The 17,157-nt window shown below is 40.2% G+C and overlaps 1 protein-coding gene and 1 non-coding gene across 2 annotated transcripts; one reads left to right on the top strand and one right to left on the bottom strand.

Annotated features, from left to right (window-relative positions):
* Positions 1 to 3,048: 3,048 nt before the first annotated feature.
* LOC122653817 (protein LURP-one-related 7) lies at positions 3,049 to 15,877 on the bottom strand. The gene is made up of 3 exons (XM_043847767.1): positions 15,510 to 15,877; positions 15,072 to 15,281; positions 3,049 to 3,195 (listed from the first exon to the last, which is right to left on the bottom strand). The coding sequence occupies exons 1-3, from the start codon at positions 15,825 to 15,827 to the stop codon at positions 3,064 to 3,066; spliced, it is 660 nt and encodes a 219-aa protein (XP_043703702.1). The 5' UTR covers positions 15,828 to 15,877; the 3' UTR covers positions 3,049 to 3,063.
* On the top strand, positions 15,362 to 15,434 carry TRNAA-AGC. The gene has a single exon. It is a non-coding gene; the product is annotated as a tRNA-Ala (tRNA).
* Positions 15,878 to 17,157: the final 1,280 nt, after the last annotated feature.

The raw sequence follows: 17,157 nt of genomic DNA, 5'->3' as shown, positions 1-17,157 counted from the left end.
ACGGCATAGTCCAACGGTACTTCCTGGGCGTTGGGCACCTAGGAGAGGAGCTCAATCCCAACTTCTTAGTTATTTGAATATGACAATTATTCATTGGATTGAAACGAGAAAGGATGCTAGGGAGGAAATCATACTCAAAGCAAGGGAACTGCTCGTAAGACTAGAGTTGATAGGAACAAATCAAGGGCTGTTCACTGGTCTTTCTCATGTGAGGTCTCTCTTGTCTTCTAATATGTAGACACAAATTTGAACCATGTTTTTTGGTTGAGCGATTCCAAACAAGGTCCACCATTCTCAACCAGGTTTCAATTTTGAGTTGAGTTAAAATCTCCATTATGTTAGTAAGCTAAGCTGATTCATTGTCTCCTGTAGACAACAACTTAAGTTTGTAACTCTATATCATGTGCGCAAAATTGTAACACTTATTGAACTGTATCGCATGTGATACCACATATTCACATGTTGAGAAATTCATGATGCTATATGTTCCTCCATTATTGCTTTTGCAGGTGTTGGTGTAGATAGACCAGTCTTTTCTATGAAGTTGTACGCTATCTTCCGAGGTATGACTTTATGTATGAAAAAAGGTTTCTATGAAGTGTCCATTCAGTCAGATTCCAAATTGATTGGAGACATGCTAAATGAAAAGAATAAAGATCTTTGAGCATTACGGTCGTTGAAGAGCAAAATCCACCATTCGAGTGCGGACTCTCTTTCTTCGATGGAATATAAGCATGTGTGGAAGGAGGTGAATCAACCAGCAGATTACATTGCCTCCTTACATCACTAGTATGACTTAGGCATTTTCCCAAACATCTATCTTATAGTTAAAAAAAAAAAATTAGTAAGTCACTAAATGTGGATTACCTCAACATGTGTAATCCCACAATCAACAGCTTCCTTGAAGCAGAGCATTCAATGCATGTGTGCTCTGGTCTTTAAGGTAACCATCTCCATCATCAAAACCCTTTTTTTTGGTAACCATCATCAAAACCCTTTTACCTCCATGAAATAGGGTTCTACCCACTTGGATTAACTCGCCCAATGTAATCCCAGAATGCACTGCTTTTTTTATACGTAATTGTCACCTTAAACGCGCTGACAACATCAAAGTAGCAACCATGCCCCATCTCATGCCCCCCTGTAGTGTCCACTGCTAGTTTACCACACGCTGGTGGTGTGTCTATTCCTCTCCCTTATTTTTAGTTTTGGGTAATTTTAAAATTAGACCAGTTTATTTGGTCAAAACTAGTAAGATCAAGACAAATAAAAGATAGATCTTTGTCAAAGATAGCAAGTTGGAAGAGTCAGTTGCTTTCTCCAGCAGGGAGAGAGGTGTTACTCAAATTAATAGGTATGGCAACACCTCTTTACTCCCAAGTCACATTTTTATATTCTGGATGGAGTTCTTGATGAGATGAATAGAGCGATGTGTAGCCACTGTTGGGTTCAAAAAGAGAATGAAAAGAAAGAGTGATGCATTGGGTGAGTTAGGAATGCATCTGCAAACCTAAACTTGAATGTGACCTGAGGTTAAAGAATAAGAAATAAAAAAACTTAGCTTTACTTGTAAAGTTAGGTTGCCTTATCATTCAGAACCCCAGTTATTATGGGCGACTCTTCTTAAAAGTATATTTTTTGATACTGAATCATTTTTAGATGTGTCTACCAAATCATGCTCCGCTCTTATTTGGCAAAGCATTATCAAAAGAAAAAACTTGCTTAAACAAAGCTTGCTTAAAGTTATGACAGAAATACACGTATTTGGGAATATCCTTGGATCCCTTCTTTTAATAGGTATATAATTAATAGTCCCCGTCTCCAAATACTAATCTCTACAGAGTATCCGATTTTCATACCGTTCCCAACCCCCCCCCCCCCTCCCAAAAAAAAAAAACAAAAACAAAAACACAGGATATCTGATTTGATAAATCCACAAGGTACTTGGAATATTTATGTGATGCGTAATGTTTTTCCTCACCTTGAAGTTTGTAGTATCTTGCAAATTCCTATTTCTCTTGCATGTGTTAAAGATTTTGTTGGGGGAGTGTAGACGCTGAAAATTGTCACCCCTCCCGGCAAGAAAACCACATAACACAGATGATCATCGGTATCACATTCCAGATTCGGACCAACCCAAAACCACAAAATCTAAGCCAAAATGGGAGAAGTTATCCAGGTGAAGGATTAACTACTTCCTCAGGTACTAAGTTTGAAAATCACAAGAAATCCACCTCCAACAGGTAAATTAGGTAACTCTTCGGTTCTAGCATTCTTGTTGCCTATGCATTGTATTTTATTTTATTTTTCAAATGCAGGTTTTTCAAATAACCTTAAGACTATGGGCGTAGGGTGATTGCTATGGTTAAGGTGACAATATTCCCTGGATTTGTTGAACATACCCTCAACTTTCTTAATTTTTTTTCTTTTTTAATGTTCAAAAAGAAACATGAAAACAACTCGCAAGCAGAACTTGAGAAGGCTCAAATGAAGAAATTAGACTGAGAGTGGATGAAGTTTTTCCAGAGAAGGGGTATTTTGAAGGCGTTGAGTAAGAAACAAAGAAATGCTCCAAATTTTGAAAGGTAGAACTTTAAATTCTGTGTGAAGAATAACAGGTTTCCAACTCCAATGTCAGAAGGGCTCCAAAAAAATTTTCAGTGAAGCTAAAAATATTGTCTTGGAGTATAAGAGAATGGGCTATGACGAAAGGAAGAAAGTTTTCAAAGATTTTAAGATCCTCCTAAAAGCTCATACAGGGCTAATTCAAGAAATGAAACACCAAATATTCCCTGAATTAATATGGTTCCAATGTTAGGGAAGGGCATTTGATTTCAGGCTTAAATTATCTCTGTATGGGAACTGCATTTGCATATCCAGTGACAAGACAACAACCGGCCTTGTGACTTCAGGTCTGATAGAACATCGAAAACAGGGCATGTGTCCCGCGGCCTGTTCTGAATTGGGTTTGAAGAGTGAAGGGCAGGAGGCAGTGCCCCCAAGTGGAAGTGTGGAACCAAATTGGTTACAAACAGATTTATCCATATGTAATTGAGTTACCTGTCATTTTCTCCCATCAAAATATATTACAACCAAAGCCGCAATCAAAGCATGATCAACAAATCCAGGGAATATTGTCAGCTTAAATCTGCGCCTCCCAACAATAACTTTCCTAAGCTTGTACAGAAGACTCGTCTGCAAAAAATTTCAACAGGTCTATTACTTCTCAGCATCCAAAACAAAGAATAATCTAAGCGACTTTGGTTGACATGGATATGGAATACACCAAAAAATAAGAGACTAAATGAAAGAAAATTACTTGGACTTCATTAGCTAAGTGACTACTCCAACTGCAGCACATCAAGAGCTAGGTTCATTTAGGTGTACTTTTATATATAGAGATAGATGGTAACGATTTCATTGAGAAGAACATTTAGAGGGCCCCAAGGTCCATACACTTGGATTCCCCCCCCCCTCCTCCTCCCACCCACCCAAAAAAAAAAATAATAGTAAAGCATAGGCTGACTAGTAAGTCCATATCAATTATCAAACTAAGAAAGCAGACCAATCACAGAAAGAGGTCAACTTGGTAGCGTACCTTGCTGGCCTCCTAGCATTGCTATTTAAAGAAAAGGCTCAGTGGAGAAAGCATGAGCTTATAAGTAACAGCCAAGTATAAGAATTTGCACCTTGCAAATGAACATCGCTCTAACATATGTGAAATTATGATAAAGTTCAACACCAAGAGGAAGTAGAATCTACAAGCATAAAAATGCATAGAAATGGATCACAAAAAGACTAGAAAATGAAGGTATGATATTAGTTAGAGATAGAAACTCAGAAATTGAGATTTCTCCAAATAGATGGATAGATTGATAGACAGACAGAGAGTAATGTAGTCATGATGATGAATATTTAATGCACACTCCACTTTCTCTCTTCCAACGTCATTTTCAAGCAATGGCTCTTTTTTCAAATGCACTCTTTCCAACATGTTTCCAACGGCTCTACTTCAATGAGGCGCTTTTCCAATTTCTTTAAGCCAATGGATTTTTCCCTTCCCCTATATATGTATCTTTTGTCTTGTAGAAGGTAGAGTTGCTAATTTGTAGTTTTGGATCTTGTGGTTGTATCATGGTGAGCCCCATCATGAGTTTGAGGTCCTCTACTGGTGAGTGAGTCCCCCAAGACACCCAGAGTTAAAGTGGTCCTCTCTAACCCTTCTTATCTTGTATTTTTCTCCATTTTCTATCTTATTGTGCCTTTTCTTTTGAGTTGCGACAAATAAATAGGGATATTTTATTTCTGGTTTTTATTTTGAGAATTATGAGAGACAAAGAGAGAGAGTTATTGAAACTCGCCTGAGACAAGAAACTATTATTACGGAGAACCAATTTGGTTTTATGCCAAGAAGATCCACAAAAGAAGCTATTTACTTGCTTAGGAGCAGGGATTTAAATATTGATAGGTATCGTATCGTATCGTATCGTATCGTATCGTATCGTATCGTATCGGCCGATATGTATCGATTTTGGACTTCTGGAATGAATCGACGAAGATGTAATGCTGGCAGGTTGCAATGAGACTGGCTGGTATGTGTTGTAAACCTCCATGAAAACAAGGACAGAATGCCCTCAAATGCCTCTCTCACGCTTTGAGAGTCGAAGCAGTCGATGTGGCACGCAAATACCTGAGCTTTCACTTCTCTAGCAATCTCGTCCATGTATCATGACAGTCTTCCTACAATACAGATATAAATATAAAGATTGTCATAATTGGGTCCCAAAGTTTCAACTTCAAAGAAGATGGAGCCTGCAACAGAGTGGAGGATAGCAAGGACCAAGGTCACAGGAGAGAATGGCAGAGGTGAGGCCTTCTTGGAAGAACTTGCGGGCAATAGAGCAGCCAAGCTTTGGTACCACGCCTACGATGGCTGTGGCGCCTCTAGCAGAGACAGAACTCCCCATGTTTCGCATCTTAGCTATAACTGAGCATAGACGTACAAGACATGAGGAAGAATAAGAAGTACTCGATGGAATATGGATAAATCCCTATCCCTCCTATCTCCTACTCCTCCTCAGTTGTGTCTGTGTCCTCCACGACCACCATGAGCTCGTGCACTGAGTTTGTGTGAGATTGAGAGAAGAGGAGGCTAGCTTCTTAGTCCACGGGTGCCAACGTTGTCCATTATATAGTATCTTTCTAATCGTGTACTGTTTTACAAAAGGAAGAAGGGTGAAGGGGAAGTATCTCTTCACCCACACCTTAACACTATATAGGCTTGGGCCTTACATATTTGAAACAGAATCTGTTTTTTTTTTACTAAGCCCAAGTGGGCATTATACATATGATAGGTCCAGATCAAGAGAGAATCTATTCTCCAAAATTGAACTACCAAATGGATTTCTTATACTTGAAATATTTCAAATTGATGCAACCAAAACAATTTCAATTTCTTGACCAAAAATCTATTTGTTGACTTTCAGCGAAATCAATCTGAAATTGGAATCAAAATCATACCAAATCAGCTCTTAGGTATCTAGGCTCAATCATAAATAAAGAAGGTGATATAGAGGATGATGTTTCACGAAGAATTAAAATAAGATGGGTGAAATGGAGAGGTGTGTCTGGAGTATTGTGTGATCGACGTATCCTTTAAAACTTACAAGGATAATTTTATAGGACATCATACCACCAGCTGTGATGTATGGTGCGGAATATTGGGCAGTGAAGAAGCATCATATAGATAAACTTAGTGTAGCTGAGATGAGGATGTTGAGATGGACGTGTGACAAAACTAGGAAGGATAAAGGAATGATCCAACGAGAGTTGATTTGGGAGTAACTCCAATACATGACAAGCTATGAAAAATTCGTTTGAGATGGCAGATGGCATGGCAATGTTCAACGGAGGCCTTTAGATGCTCTAGTACGGAGGAGTGATTTGATTCAGATTGAAGGACCTAAAAGAGCAAGGGGCAAACATAAAATGACTCTAGGAGAAGTGGTGAGGAAAGACATGCATAGCTTAGACCTTGTATCAAGTATGACCTCGAATAGAGCTGATTGGAGGGTAAGGATCCATGTAGCCGACCCCATTGAGTTGTTGTTGTTGTATTTTGAAAATTAATTTCTAAACCAATAGTTATTCTTTAAAATCTGACTGTTCTATCTAGCGATTAGATCGGGATCTCTTCCATTAATAAGTGAGTCCATTACTCGCAAGCCAATAAGATTTGTTAGATCTCATCGAAACTGCATCGACTTGATATAAGAGCTGAACTTGAAGCTCTTCATCATGGAAGTTGAACAATATATCTAGGACTAATTAGTTTCAATGAAAGATGATATTCATACACTCCAAGTGATGTGTTCTAGTAATTAAAACTAGATTTTAATAATAGAACTTGCCACATGACAGAATCAGAGTGTTCTAAGCTTAGGAATCAATAGCTCAGAAAATAGAAAGTGAGATACGAGTCATGGGATGGGACTCAAAATCTAGTCAAAGGCTGGTCTAAACCTGCTGTACAATCGATTAGAATATTTAGGAATCAAATGGTTAGATGAGAAGTACTAGGGGTAGACAGAAAATAGACACTTAGAAGAACGCTAAATTAGTAGGAAAGACTTGAACTTTGGCAGCCGAAGAAGGAAAGGGGTGATGTAACCCTTTATTTCTTAACTAAAATAACTACAGATCAGCAACTCTGATGGACCTCAAACTCAAGTTGATGGAATGTAAGGTAAGAGTGAATAAACTCAACAAGTTTGAGACCAGTCAAAGGGTTGGAATCACAGTTACAGCAGTAATAACTTGAGGACAGAACTGAGAAGGAAACCAGAACCGCAAGCTGCTGCACCTTTGTGGAATCGACAGAATTTGCTGATGAAACATGGGAGAATCCTTGACAGCAGTAATGGAAGGACTGATGTCTAGTTTCTACCTTCAAACATCAGTCCAAGTTGCAGCAATAACATCCCACACAATCTACGGATATGCAGGAAAATAGGAAGAGTAAAGGAGGAAGAGGAAGAAGAAGAGAGGAAAGGGGATATGACCAAGGCTTCACCACCTATGGCCTGTGATTGGGATTCATCACTAATCAATCCTTAGATTCACCATTAAAGGGGGCTGCTGTTTCACCACAGTAGCAGCCATCTAACAAGAGAGCAAACAAAATTTTCAAAAGTCCAAATCGTTGGGAGTATCTCTCTTCACTCTTATTTATAATTCCAGCAACTATTGCAAACTAACACCTCCCCCCCCCCCCCAAAAAAAAAAAAAAAAAAAGAAAAGGAAAAAGAAAGAGAGTAGAGTCCTCTAGATAGAATGGAATCCTATAATAAGCTATTACATGAAAGAGAACTAGACAGGAAAACTCAGAAAAGACAACTCCTAATTAGTAACTAAGTTACAAAAAAAATAGAAACTAATTAATGCTAACACAAAATAGAAACTACATAGGATCTTTGCTTAGAGACAATCCAACAACTCCTACTAGAAGCCATGGTTCAAAATCTCACGATATATCGCCGATATTTCGGTATATTTCGGATATCTCGACACTGCCGAGACGAGATGACCATACGAAATGAAAAAGTCCAAATTTCGGTATATTTCGTGATATTTCGGTATGTTTCGTGAAATTTCGTCGAAATTGACGAAATTTTGGTATATTACTGAAACAATGTGTATTTAACTATTTATATATCAGGGTCCGACCGTATACTATCAATCAAGGGTGCAAATCCAAAACACCACTTTGAGTTTATTTTTTTGCAATATGAAGGTCTAAATGTGTGTATTTAGCTTAAATAAGGGTATACATGAAGTATCAGGCCTTAATATGGCCAAAACCCACCGAGATGGACTGCCGAAATATGACAGAAAAAATACCATATTTAGGCGAAATTTCGGATATTTCAGAAATCTCGACCTGCCCGAAATGGCGAGACGAGATGAGATCTTGAACTATGCTAGAAGCTCTTCTCCACACAAGGCAGCTACCCAGCTTCAGAAAATACTCTCCATGCAAGTATCTAAATGGGGCCCACACAATCTACTAAACCTTACCCTCTAGATGCTGCATAGATTTATCTCAAAAAGATCTTCTAAAACATGTTGGTTGCAGGCCATAACATTGGCAGAAATTATAATCAGAACATGTGCTTAATAGAAAAGAAACTAGAATATGGACTTGTTTTGCCAAACTGCGCCTGTGGGGCTTGGAAAAATGTCCTCGAGTTTTAGTAAGTCTAGGGATAAGCTTGATGTGGTGCACGCCCAACTTTAGCACAAAACAGTATTCTTGCCACTCACAATAGCTAGGAATAAAATCCCCAAGGCGTGGCTCTCTCTCCTCAAAGAACTTGGGTGGAATCACAAATTTGATGTGCTCCAACTCAGGAACAATCTCAATTGTAAAGGGTGTTTCTGTAAACCTCTACCTCAATCTCTGTAGTAGTACCAAGCCCATTGTCTTCTTTATTGTCGTTCTCTTCCTTAATGTCAGTGATAGTGTCAAGACATACAAGGTTGACACCTTGTTTATCCTCACCACCTTCATAACCCTAGATTCATCATCATCATCAGGTGGGTATGGCTTGTTTACCTCCGCTTCATCCTCCTCCTCAATGATGTACTAGAAACCATGGCATTGAACTTCGGTCACATAAGACAGAATTTTGCAACATGTCCATACTCTTGACAACTAAAGCATTGAGTGTTGAGGACTATTATCCATAGGTGCCTTCCCTTTGTTGTCGGTATCCGTAGCAGTACCAAAGGGTCGTCCGTAGGTAGTAGTAGTAGCACAACCTATAGGCCAATCCAAGACAACACTCCCTGTAAACCTTCTGTTATCTTCCACGGCTTGAAAGACAAATTGTGTCATAGGAAGCTTTAGTAACTCCTCTGCTCATAGGACCTTCTAGAAATAAACCTGCAAGTCAAAAATGTCAACACCACCAATCATGTCCCAGATGTCCGGCCTTAATCCCAATTTGAAACAGGATGCAAGCTGATCATCATCCTCCTCGACACCCAAACATGAAACAAGGCATCAAACGATATGATACCTATCAATACTTATTCGTATTTATTCCTGTGAGCAGATTGGGATCCATTATTCTCTAATAATAGGCTGTTGAAAGTTGGATACCAGCCTGCATTACCCCCTCTCTCTAAACTATTTACTTTTCGACCCCAATGGCAAATACATATGCATGTATATAAATGGATTTTCTGGAGGTGTCAATAGATTTGTAACCTTACTTTTTTGCTCATTTTTTATTCCCAAATATTATTTAATGCAATACTTAATGCAGGGGTAAAAAAGGTTTTGCAGAAATTGAAAATCATTTAATGTGACAATTAATGCAGTTCTTATGTGAATGAGAGATTTACCCTCATTGAAAAAAATGCATTAAATGCTTTTGAGAATAAGACAAGGGGCAATTACACAGCAGCCTTCCCTATTTGCTCCATTCATTTCGCCGGAAGCAATTATTTGATGTGGTCGCCATCCTGCTATCTTGCCATAGACTTCCACTGGTATTTGGGTTATCTCACTAGTACAAAAGTGAAACCCACCACTGAAGGTGCTGATCAAGAAAAGTGAGGTTCTGCAAATTCTCTAGTTATGTCATACCTCCTCAGTATTATGCAACCCCACCTTGCTCGGGGACATCTCTTATTGGACACTGTTGCAAAAATTTGGAAGGCGGCTCAGGAAACCTATTCACAGGTTGGGAATGACGCCCAGGTCTATGAACTGCGCAAGAAACTTAATGAGACCAAGCAGAAGGAACTCAGCCTATCCCAGTATTATTCTGAGCTGCATAGCTTGTTGCAGGAGTTGGACTTTTATGATGCGTCTCAGGCCTCTACACCTGCTGATGTTATTGCGTTTCAGAAAAGGGAAGATAAATTCCAAGTATATGATTTCCTGGCTGGCCTTAACGTTGAGAATGATCCGATCCGTGCTCAAGTACTTATCTGGGATCCCTTTTGTACTCTGGAGCAGGCTTATTCTCTGGTTCATCTTGAGGACAGCCGTAGAGCTGCCATGTTGCCGCCTCCCTCCCAGGACTGATCGGCTTTTTTTTCTGGTTCTCCCCTGCAGCCTAAAGGTGGGGCTTCTTGTCCCAATGATCGTTCTGCTACTAATCGAGAACCCATCCGGTGTGATTATTGTGGTAAAGAAAGGCTTACTAAGGAATTTTGTTGCAAGCTTCATGGATGTCCCACTGCTTCTTCCACTTCTAACAAAGGACGTGGACGGGGAAATCCTCTGCACACCATACTGAGACTGATGCTGCTGATCCTCCACCTAGTGTTGCTCCTGCCACTTCTCAAGATGAGCTTACTACACTTCTCTGCCATTTGGTAACCAAATTGATTCCAGTGTGATTATTGTGGTAAAGAAAGGCTTACTAAGGAATTTTGTTGGAAGCTTCATGGATGTCCCACTGCTTCTTCCATTTCTAACAAAGGACGTGGACAGGGAAATCCTCTGCACACCATACTGAGACTGATGCTGCTGATCCTCCACCTAGTGTTGCTCCTGCCACTTCTCAAGATGAGCTTACTACACTTCTCCGCCATTTGGTAACCAAATTGATTCTTCTGCCTCTGCTAATAATGTTTCCGCTACTTCCTCCACTTTGGTACCTTCGGCTTCTGCATCTTCAGGTATTTATTTTGCTAGTCATTGTGCATCTGCTGCCTCCCATCCATGGATTTATCCTAGTTTAAATATTTGAAGTGTTTCTCCATTTATGTTAATCCATTCGAATGTGTGGGACCCTGCCCGTTTTACCTCTATCTCTGGCTATAAATGGTTTGTTTCTTTTATAGATTGTCACACCCATGTTACTTGGCTTTATCTTATGCATTTCCTACTTTCAATTGTTTCAAAACCTTGTTCGCACCCAGTTTAATGCCCAGATTAAAATTCTCCGTATTGATAATGGGCTAGAGTATAAGGATGGTGCATCCAAGACATATCTTGTAGCACAAGGTATCATTCACCAAACAAGTTGTGTTGACTCTCCCGCCCAAAATGTGGTAGTTGAACACATGAACTGGAATTTATTGGAGGTGGCACACTCTCTTATGTTTGAAATGAATATAAAGGCTGTCAAAATGGAACCGAAACCGAATGTCGGAACCGGAACCGACCGTTTACGATTGAACCGAACCGCACCGTATAAAAACGACACGATTGTGATTTCATAGGTTCTATTACCGGTTCGGTTCGCTTCATAACCGGAAAACTATCGGTTAACCGAATAAAAACCGGGTAGAAAAGAGATTAGGAATATTCTTATTTGTTTAAGAATGGGGTTACTCACTCTAAATTATTAGGACTCCTTACTGAAATTTTTTTGAATTTCACTTTGAGTGCCAAATTCATGAAAGGACGGAAGGTTTTAGTACGAGCATGTCTTAGTGGACTTTGTTAATGAATTGAGTGGGGTATGAATGGTGATGTCCTTAGGTTGGTTTCTCTTGCGGTACTTTACGGCCTTAAGTAGTCATTTAAAATTATCATTGCAACTAGCCTGTCTAAGTGAACTTTGCCTAGACTTAGATGTTTATGAAACAATATAATTTATCCCACATAACAAGGATATGGATAATGATATTAAAGGGTACAAAGGTGAAACCGATATTACAAACCGCATGTAAACCGGATAACGAAAACCGAATAGAAACCGCTAAAACCACACCGCATATAAAATGATTCTGAATTGGGGTGATTCTTATTCGGTGCGGTTTTGGTTTCTACCTTGCAAAATGTGCACCAAACCTGAACTGCACCGTTTGACACCCTTAATGAATGTTCCACCACAATATTGGAGCGAGGCTGTCTTAACTGCTACTTACGTGATCAACCACATGCCTACTCACATTTTGAATTTTCAGTCCCCTCTTCAGGGGTCAGATACCTTTCTTATTCCACCAAAGGTATTTGGTTATGTGAGCCATGCAAGGAACCACCAGCATCCAAGTAAATTGGAACTACAAGGATTGAAGTATGTGTTCATGGGATATTCTCCTACACAGAAGGCCTACAGATGTTACCATCCTCCATCCCGCCGCATTTATGTGACTATCGATGTAATTTTTAATGAGGTGCACCCTATTTTTCTCCGGCATCTCATTAATGGGGAGATTCTCCATGGGTTGGTGATGATGATATGCCTGATATGCCTGATAACCATCCTGTCCAGGGGATCCTCAGTCTATTGTCGTCATTCCATATCCCATTGTTTATACCCGTCGAGCTCGTGGGAAGCAAATAGACACCATCACAGCTGCACCAACTCTACCCAGTCAATATGCCTGATATGCCTTCTCTTGTTGATAACCATCCTGTCCAGGGGGAGCCTCATGTCTATTGTCATCATTCCAGCTCCCATTGTTTATACTCGTCGAGCTCGTGGGAAGCAAATAGACACCATCACAGCTACACCGACTCTACCCGGTCAACCAGATCCTCCTGCATCAGATCCACTATCTCTTGGTAATTTCTCTCATAAGTCTCCTTTTCCTATTATTTTAGATCCTTCTCTAGATCTTCCCATTGCTGTCCGGAAAGGGGTTAGAACTTGTACGCAACACCTTATTTCTCAAGTGGTTTTTCTCTTTCTCCATCATACCATGCTTTTGTTTCTTCCTTGTCCTCTGTCTCTCTTCCTAAGAATTGGCAGGAAGCACTTCAAGATTCACGGTGGAAGGCAGCTATGATTGAAGAAATGCAGGCTTTGGAAAAGAACAGTACTTGGTTGGAACTTAGTTCATCTTCCTCAGAAGAAGAAGACTATAAGTTGCAAGTGGATATTTGCAGTAAAACAAAATGTTTATGGCATTGTGGATCGATACAAGGCCAGGTTGGTTGCTAGGGGGTTCACGTAGATCTATGGGCTTGATTACGAGGAGATCTTTGCTCCGGTTGCAAAGATGAACACTATCTGTGTGATCTTGTCATGTGCAATTAACCTTGGATGGGAATTGCAGCAACTAGACGTAAAAATCCATGGTGAACTAGAAGAAGTATACCTGGATATTTCTCCTAGCTTCGCTACTCAGAGGACTCATTGGAAGGTATGCAAGCTGAAACGTACCCTATACGGATTAAAGCAGTCCCCTTGAGCTTGGTTTGGGAGATTTCATTGTGCGATGGTATCTTTTGGTTATACTCAAGCAATGTTGATCACACCCTCTTCATCAAGCGATCTGGATCCAAGATTGCAATTCTTATTGTCTGTGAGGACAATATTGTGGTTACAAGCAGTGACACCGAGGAGATTATTCGTCTCAAATCACGTCTTGGGAAGGAATTTGAGATCAAGGACCTCAATAAATTGAGGTAAGTTGCTCATTCTACCAAAGGGGAGTTCCTCTCTCAATGGAAATACACTTTGGATTTGTTATCTGAAAGGGCATGTTAGGGTGTAAACCTTCAGAAACTCCTCTAGAAGCAAATGTCTGGCTATCTAGCAAGACTGGAGATCCTGAGGATAAAGGGCAGTATCAACGGTTGGTTGGGAAGTTGATCTATCTCTCCCATACTCGACCAGACATAGCCTTTACGGTTAGCATGGTTAGCTAATACATGCATGATCCTTACACATCACATTGGGAAGCTGTGATGTGTATATTGAGATATATAAAGTCTGCTCCAGGAAAGGGTATTCTTTTCTCTCCCTTTGATCACCTGCGGGTGGAAGCCTTAACTGATTCTGACTGGACCATCTCTCTTAATGGTCGACGATCTACATCCAATTACTGCACTTTTGTTGGAGGTAACCTTGTTACTTGGCAAAGAAAGAAATAGACAGTTGTTGCAAGATCCAGTGCTGAAGCGGAGTTTCGTGCTATGTCCCATGGTATCTGTGAATTAATGTGGCTTCAGGGACTCTTGAAAGGCTTGGCTGTTCCTACATCTATACCTATGATGCTTTAATGTGACAACAAGTCTGCCATTAGTATTACCCACAATCTAGTCCAGCATGATTGCACCAAGCATGTAAAGATTGACCGCCATTTCATCAAAGAAAAGCTAGAACAAGGGCTGATTTGCACTCCATTTGTCAAATCTGAAGACCAGCTTGCTAATGTTTTTACTAAGGGATTGAGTACTAAAGTGTTTTGTCCTCTTGTGTGCGAGTTGGGCATGTGTGACATCCATGCACCAACTTGAGGGGGAGTGTTGTAATATGGGGTTCAAGGGTTAATTGTCCATAGGGTTTATATCTTGTGTTGCCCTAGGGATTTTATTGTGTTTGTACTCCATTAGTGCTATTATAAATAAAGGTGGGCTGTGTCTCATAGACACAAGTCACAATTCCCAAAACCATCAGTCCCAATACGCAGAATAAACCCCATACTGAACCAATCTGGACTAGGGGCTCTGTTAGCCTTGTAAGAGTGAACAACAGAGAGAATTTCAGACTTCGACGAGATAGTCTGAAGGATAGCTTGGAGGAAGGGGGGGAATGGATTTGTTGAGAAGGCCTTCCAGAATAGAATCTAGAGTGAGCAACAGAGGGCCTGAAAAGCTGCACAATATAATCCACTGCTCCGGAATTTATATCTTCCATTTTAGTGAGAGAGGAACCATATCTAGACAGCAAGGAAACAAAATATTCTTGACAGCAAAATTGGAACCTTGATAAGAATGCAGAAGCATTTTTATTTGACTCCCTAATTTAAATAACATTAATTGTGTAATATGTAAAGCTAACCTACCCAACCTACAGCAATGCAACCTGAAGTGAATAACTTACTGAGTTTCAGCTTAAGGATCTGGGGTTCGGCTCCTTCTCAAGTCAAGTATTGGGTTCATTATTTCTACATAGAATTCTCTGTCTGCTGTCTTAATGATTCTGTGACTGTGTTATGCACTGTTAATTAGAAATTACTAAAGAAGCTCCAAGGTTTTGAGCAATGTGAATACCACATCCAAAGCGCTAGGACTACATATGTAAACAATCAAAGAAATAAAATCAAGTCGGTTGGAGGGGGAGAGGGGGGGGGGGGGAGTATTGCATAGTCATTACCTCTGCAATAATGGAATTTCCTTTGTAGATGGTGGAAGACCTTTGAAAGGGGCAACCTCTGATCTTGAAATCTGATGTTGAACCTCCCCAGTTCTCATCAAGCAGGAACACCTCTAACTCTGTAGTCAAAAGCGAGAAGTAGGTCCTCTGCACCCTAAACACTAGGTCCTTACACTCCTCACTCTCCCCTTTAAAGCCTTGCCATCTTCCCTACAAACAAGTAAAACACAATCACAATTACAACCATCATATACTTCATATAAAACGTAAGGGCAAAACATAGCATAGCAGGGGATGTAGCTCAGATGGTAGAGCGCTCGCTTAGCATGCGAGAGGTACGGGGATCGATACCCCGCATCTCCATTTTTTCCTGTCGATTAATCGAACTTTTTTTTTTTCTTAAATCGCCAGAAAAATTAACAGAGAGGGAAAGCTTACATCGCAGGGGAAGATAGAGAAGATAGGATTTCCTGAATCATCGAGCAAGAGTCGCCTGGGTCGGGGAGTGGATTTGGAGCAATTTCCGTCCACCCTGAACACGAGATTGCCGGAAGAGTCGGTGAACGTCAACTCGCCACGTTTAAGGTCTTGATGCCTCTTTTGAACGAACAGATCAATCGGTAAATGCGAGATCGGCGTATATCCGACGGCGGCAGAAGTTATTGCGGAAGCTTCAAGCGTTTGATCCGGTTGGATTGAACTGGCACGTGGTGTTGGTGGTGGCGATGGCTGTGGTATCGGATTACCAGAACTCATTGAGAACAGGGGAAAACAAACCCAGAAGGGGAAAGAAGCTTAAGAGGACAAACCCAAACCGTTGAAACTTTTTTTTTTTTTATAAGAAAACGTCATTTTTTTTTGTGTTAAGGTACAAACTTTTGATTTGAAGCTTTCTTTATTAGTAGCTCGAAATTCTTTATATTTTAAGTGTTATACAATGTTTTACCGAAAAAAAAAGTGATATACAATGTGGTTTGATCAGGGTTTTAGTAAGCGGCCAAACTGGATCGGCCGTATTGGTTTGGATTGGTCATGTTTGCTTTAATAAAATTTGATTTTTGTTTACATTTTTACCCCTACAATACTAATCCACCGATACAGGATCACTCAGATGTGATATTGGTTTCCACCAATATTGATACGAATCAGCCGATCCGATACCCATTCTTCAAACCATGGTGTGATTTCGCCAATGCAATGAAGCCAACTAATCACGGTCTTAGAATCATAGGTCCAGGGCTTACGGGCAGCTATTCCTTGTTGGGTTGTTGAACATATATTATGGGGAAGAGAAGGCTACCCGGTTGTGTTCTCCACTTGTCCCCGCACCAGCACAAAAGCATTGCTTTGAATTCAAATTGACTGGTGATTGAACAGTCTTTTTACGCACAAAGGCATTGGTTTGCGTCTAGGTCCAGGAACCACGCTTACTATGCGATTGGTTAGCTTTATTTTTCTCTATATATTATATAGAAAAAAATTCCAATTGTACATAAGATTCTATTTTGGATGAGGGGATAAATTAATTTTTTGGTATTAGAGCTATCGATATGATATTTATATTTTGGGAGAAAAGACGCTAACTGGTGTTGTGCCTCAGCATGTACCTGCGCCCAGACACAACCCAGCACGAAAAGACCGGCGTACCCCAGTGCGCCAGTCTTTCACGTTGGGCTATGTCTGGGTGTAGGTACGCGTCATGCCCAATAATCAGTTAGCATTCCTTTTCCCTTATATTTTTTTTTGAAAAAATTCACAGACACCCCCTTTAAGTATATCAAATATCACGGACACTCCAAACAATGTCAAAATATCAACCTTCACCATGACATTAAGCACAGTTAGCACCCAAAGTTGAAATGTCCATTTTACCCACTTAGTTATTTAAATAAAAAACTCTCATTCCATCTTCTTCCCTAATCTTACCATTGGAGCATTTTATTACCGTTTGCTGTTCCAACTCCAACGACAATCAAGTGCGGCAATTCCATCTCTGACGACCATTACCTGCGGCAACTCATCATCATCCATCTGTAGAGGTGGACTAAGAATGAATCGTAACTCACTCTATTGAGATATGAAATTG

This window comes from Telopea speciosissima, chromosome 3 (assembly GCF_018873765.1).
Source record: "Telopea speciosissima isolate NSW1024214 ecotype Mountain lineage chromosome 3, Tspe_v1, whole genome shotgun sequence".
Lineage (NCBI taxonomy): Eukaryota > Viridiplantae > Streptophyta > Magnoliopsida > Proteales > Proteaceae > Telopea > Telopea speciosissima.
This window is presented reverse-complemented; position numbering and strand designations above follow the sequence as displayed.

What these genes read in the sequence shown, in the direction of transcription:
- LOC122653817 (XM_043847767.1), bottom strand. Translation starts at nt 15,827, where the DNA reads ATGAGTTCTGGTAATCCGATACCACAGCCATCGCCACCACCAACACCA. An exon ending in TCTCTATCTTCCCCTGCGAT is followed by an intron (nt 15,282 to 15,509) that starts GTAAGCTTTCCC and finishes ACTTGTTTGTAG; the next exon opens with GGAAGATGGCAAGGCTTTAA. An exon ending in GAAATTCCATTATTGCAGAG is followed by an intron (nt 3,196 to 15,071) that starts GTAATGACTATG and finishes AATTTTTTGCAG; the next exon opens with ACGAGTCTTCTGTACAAGCT.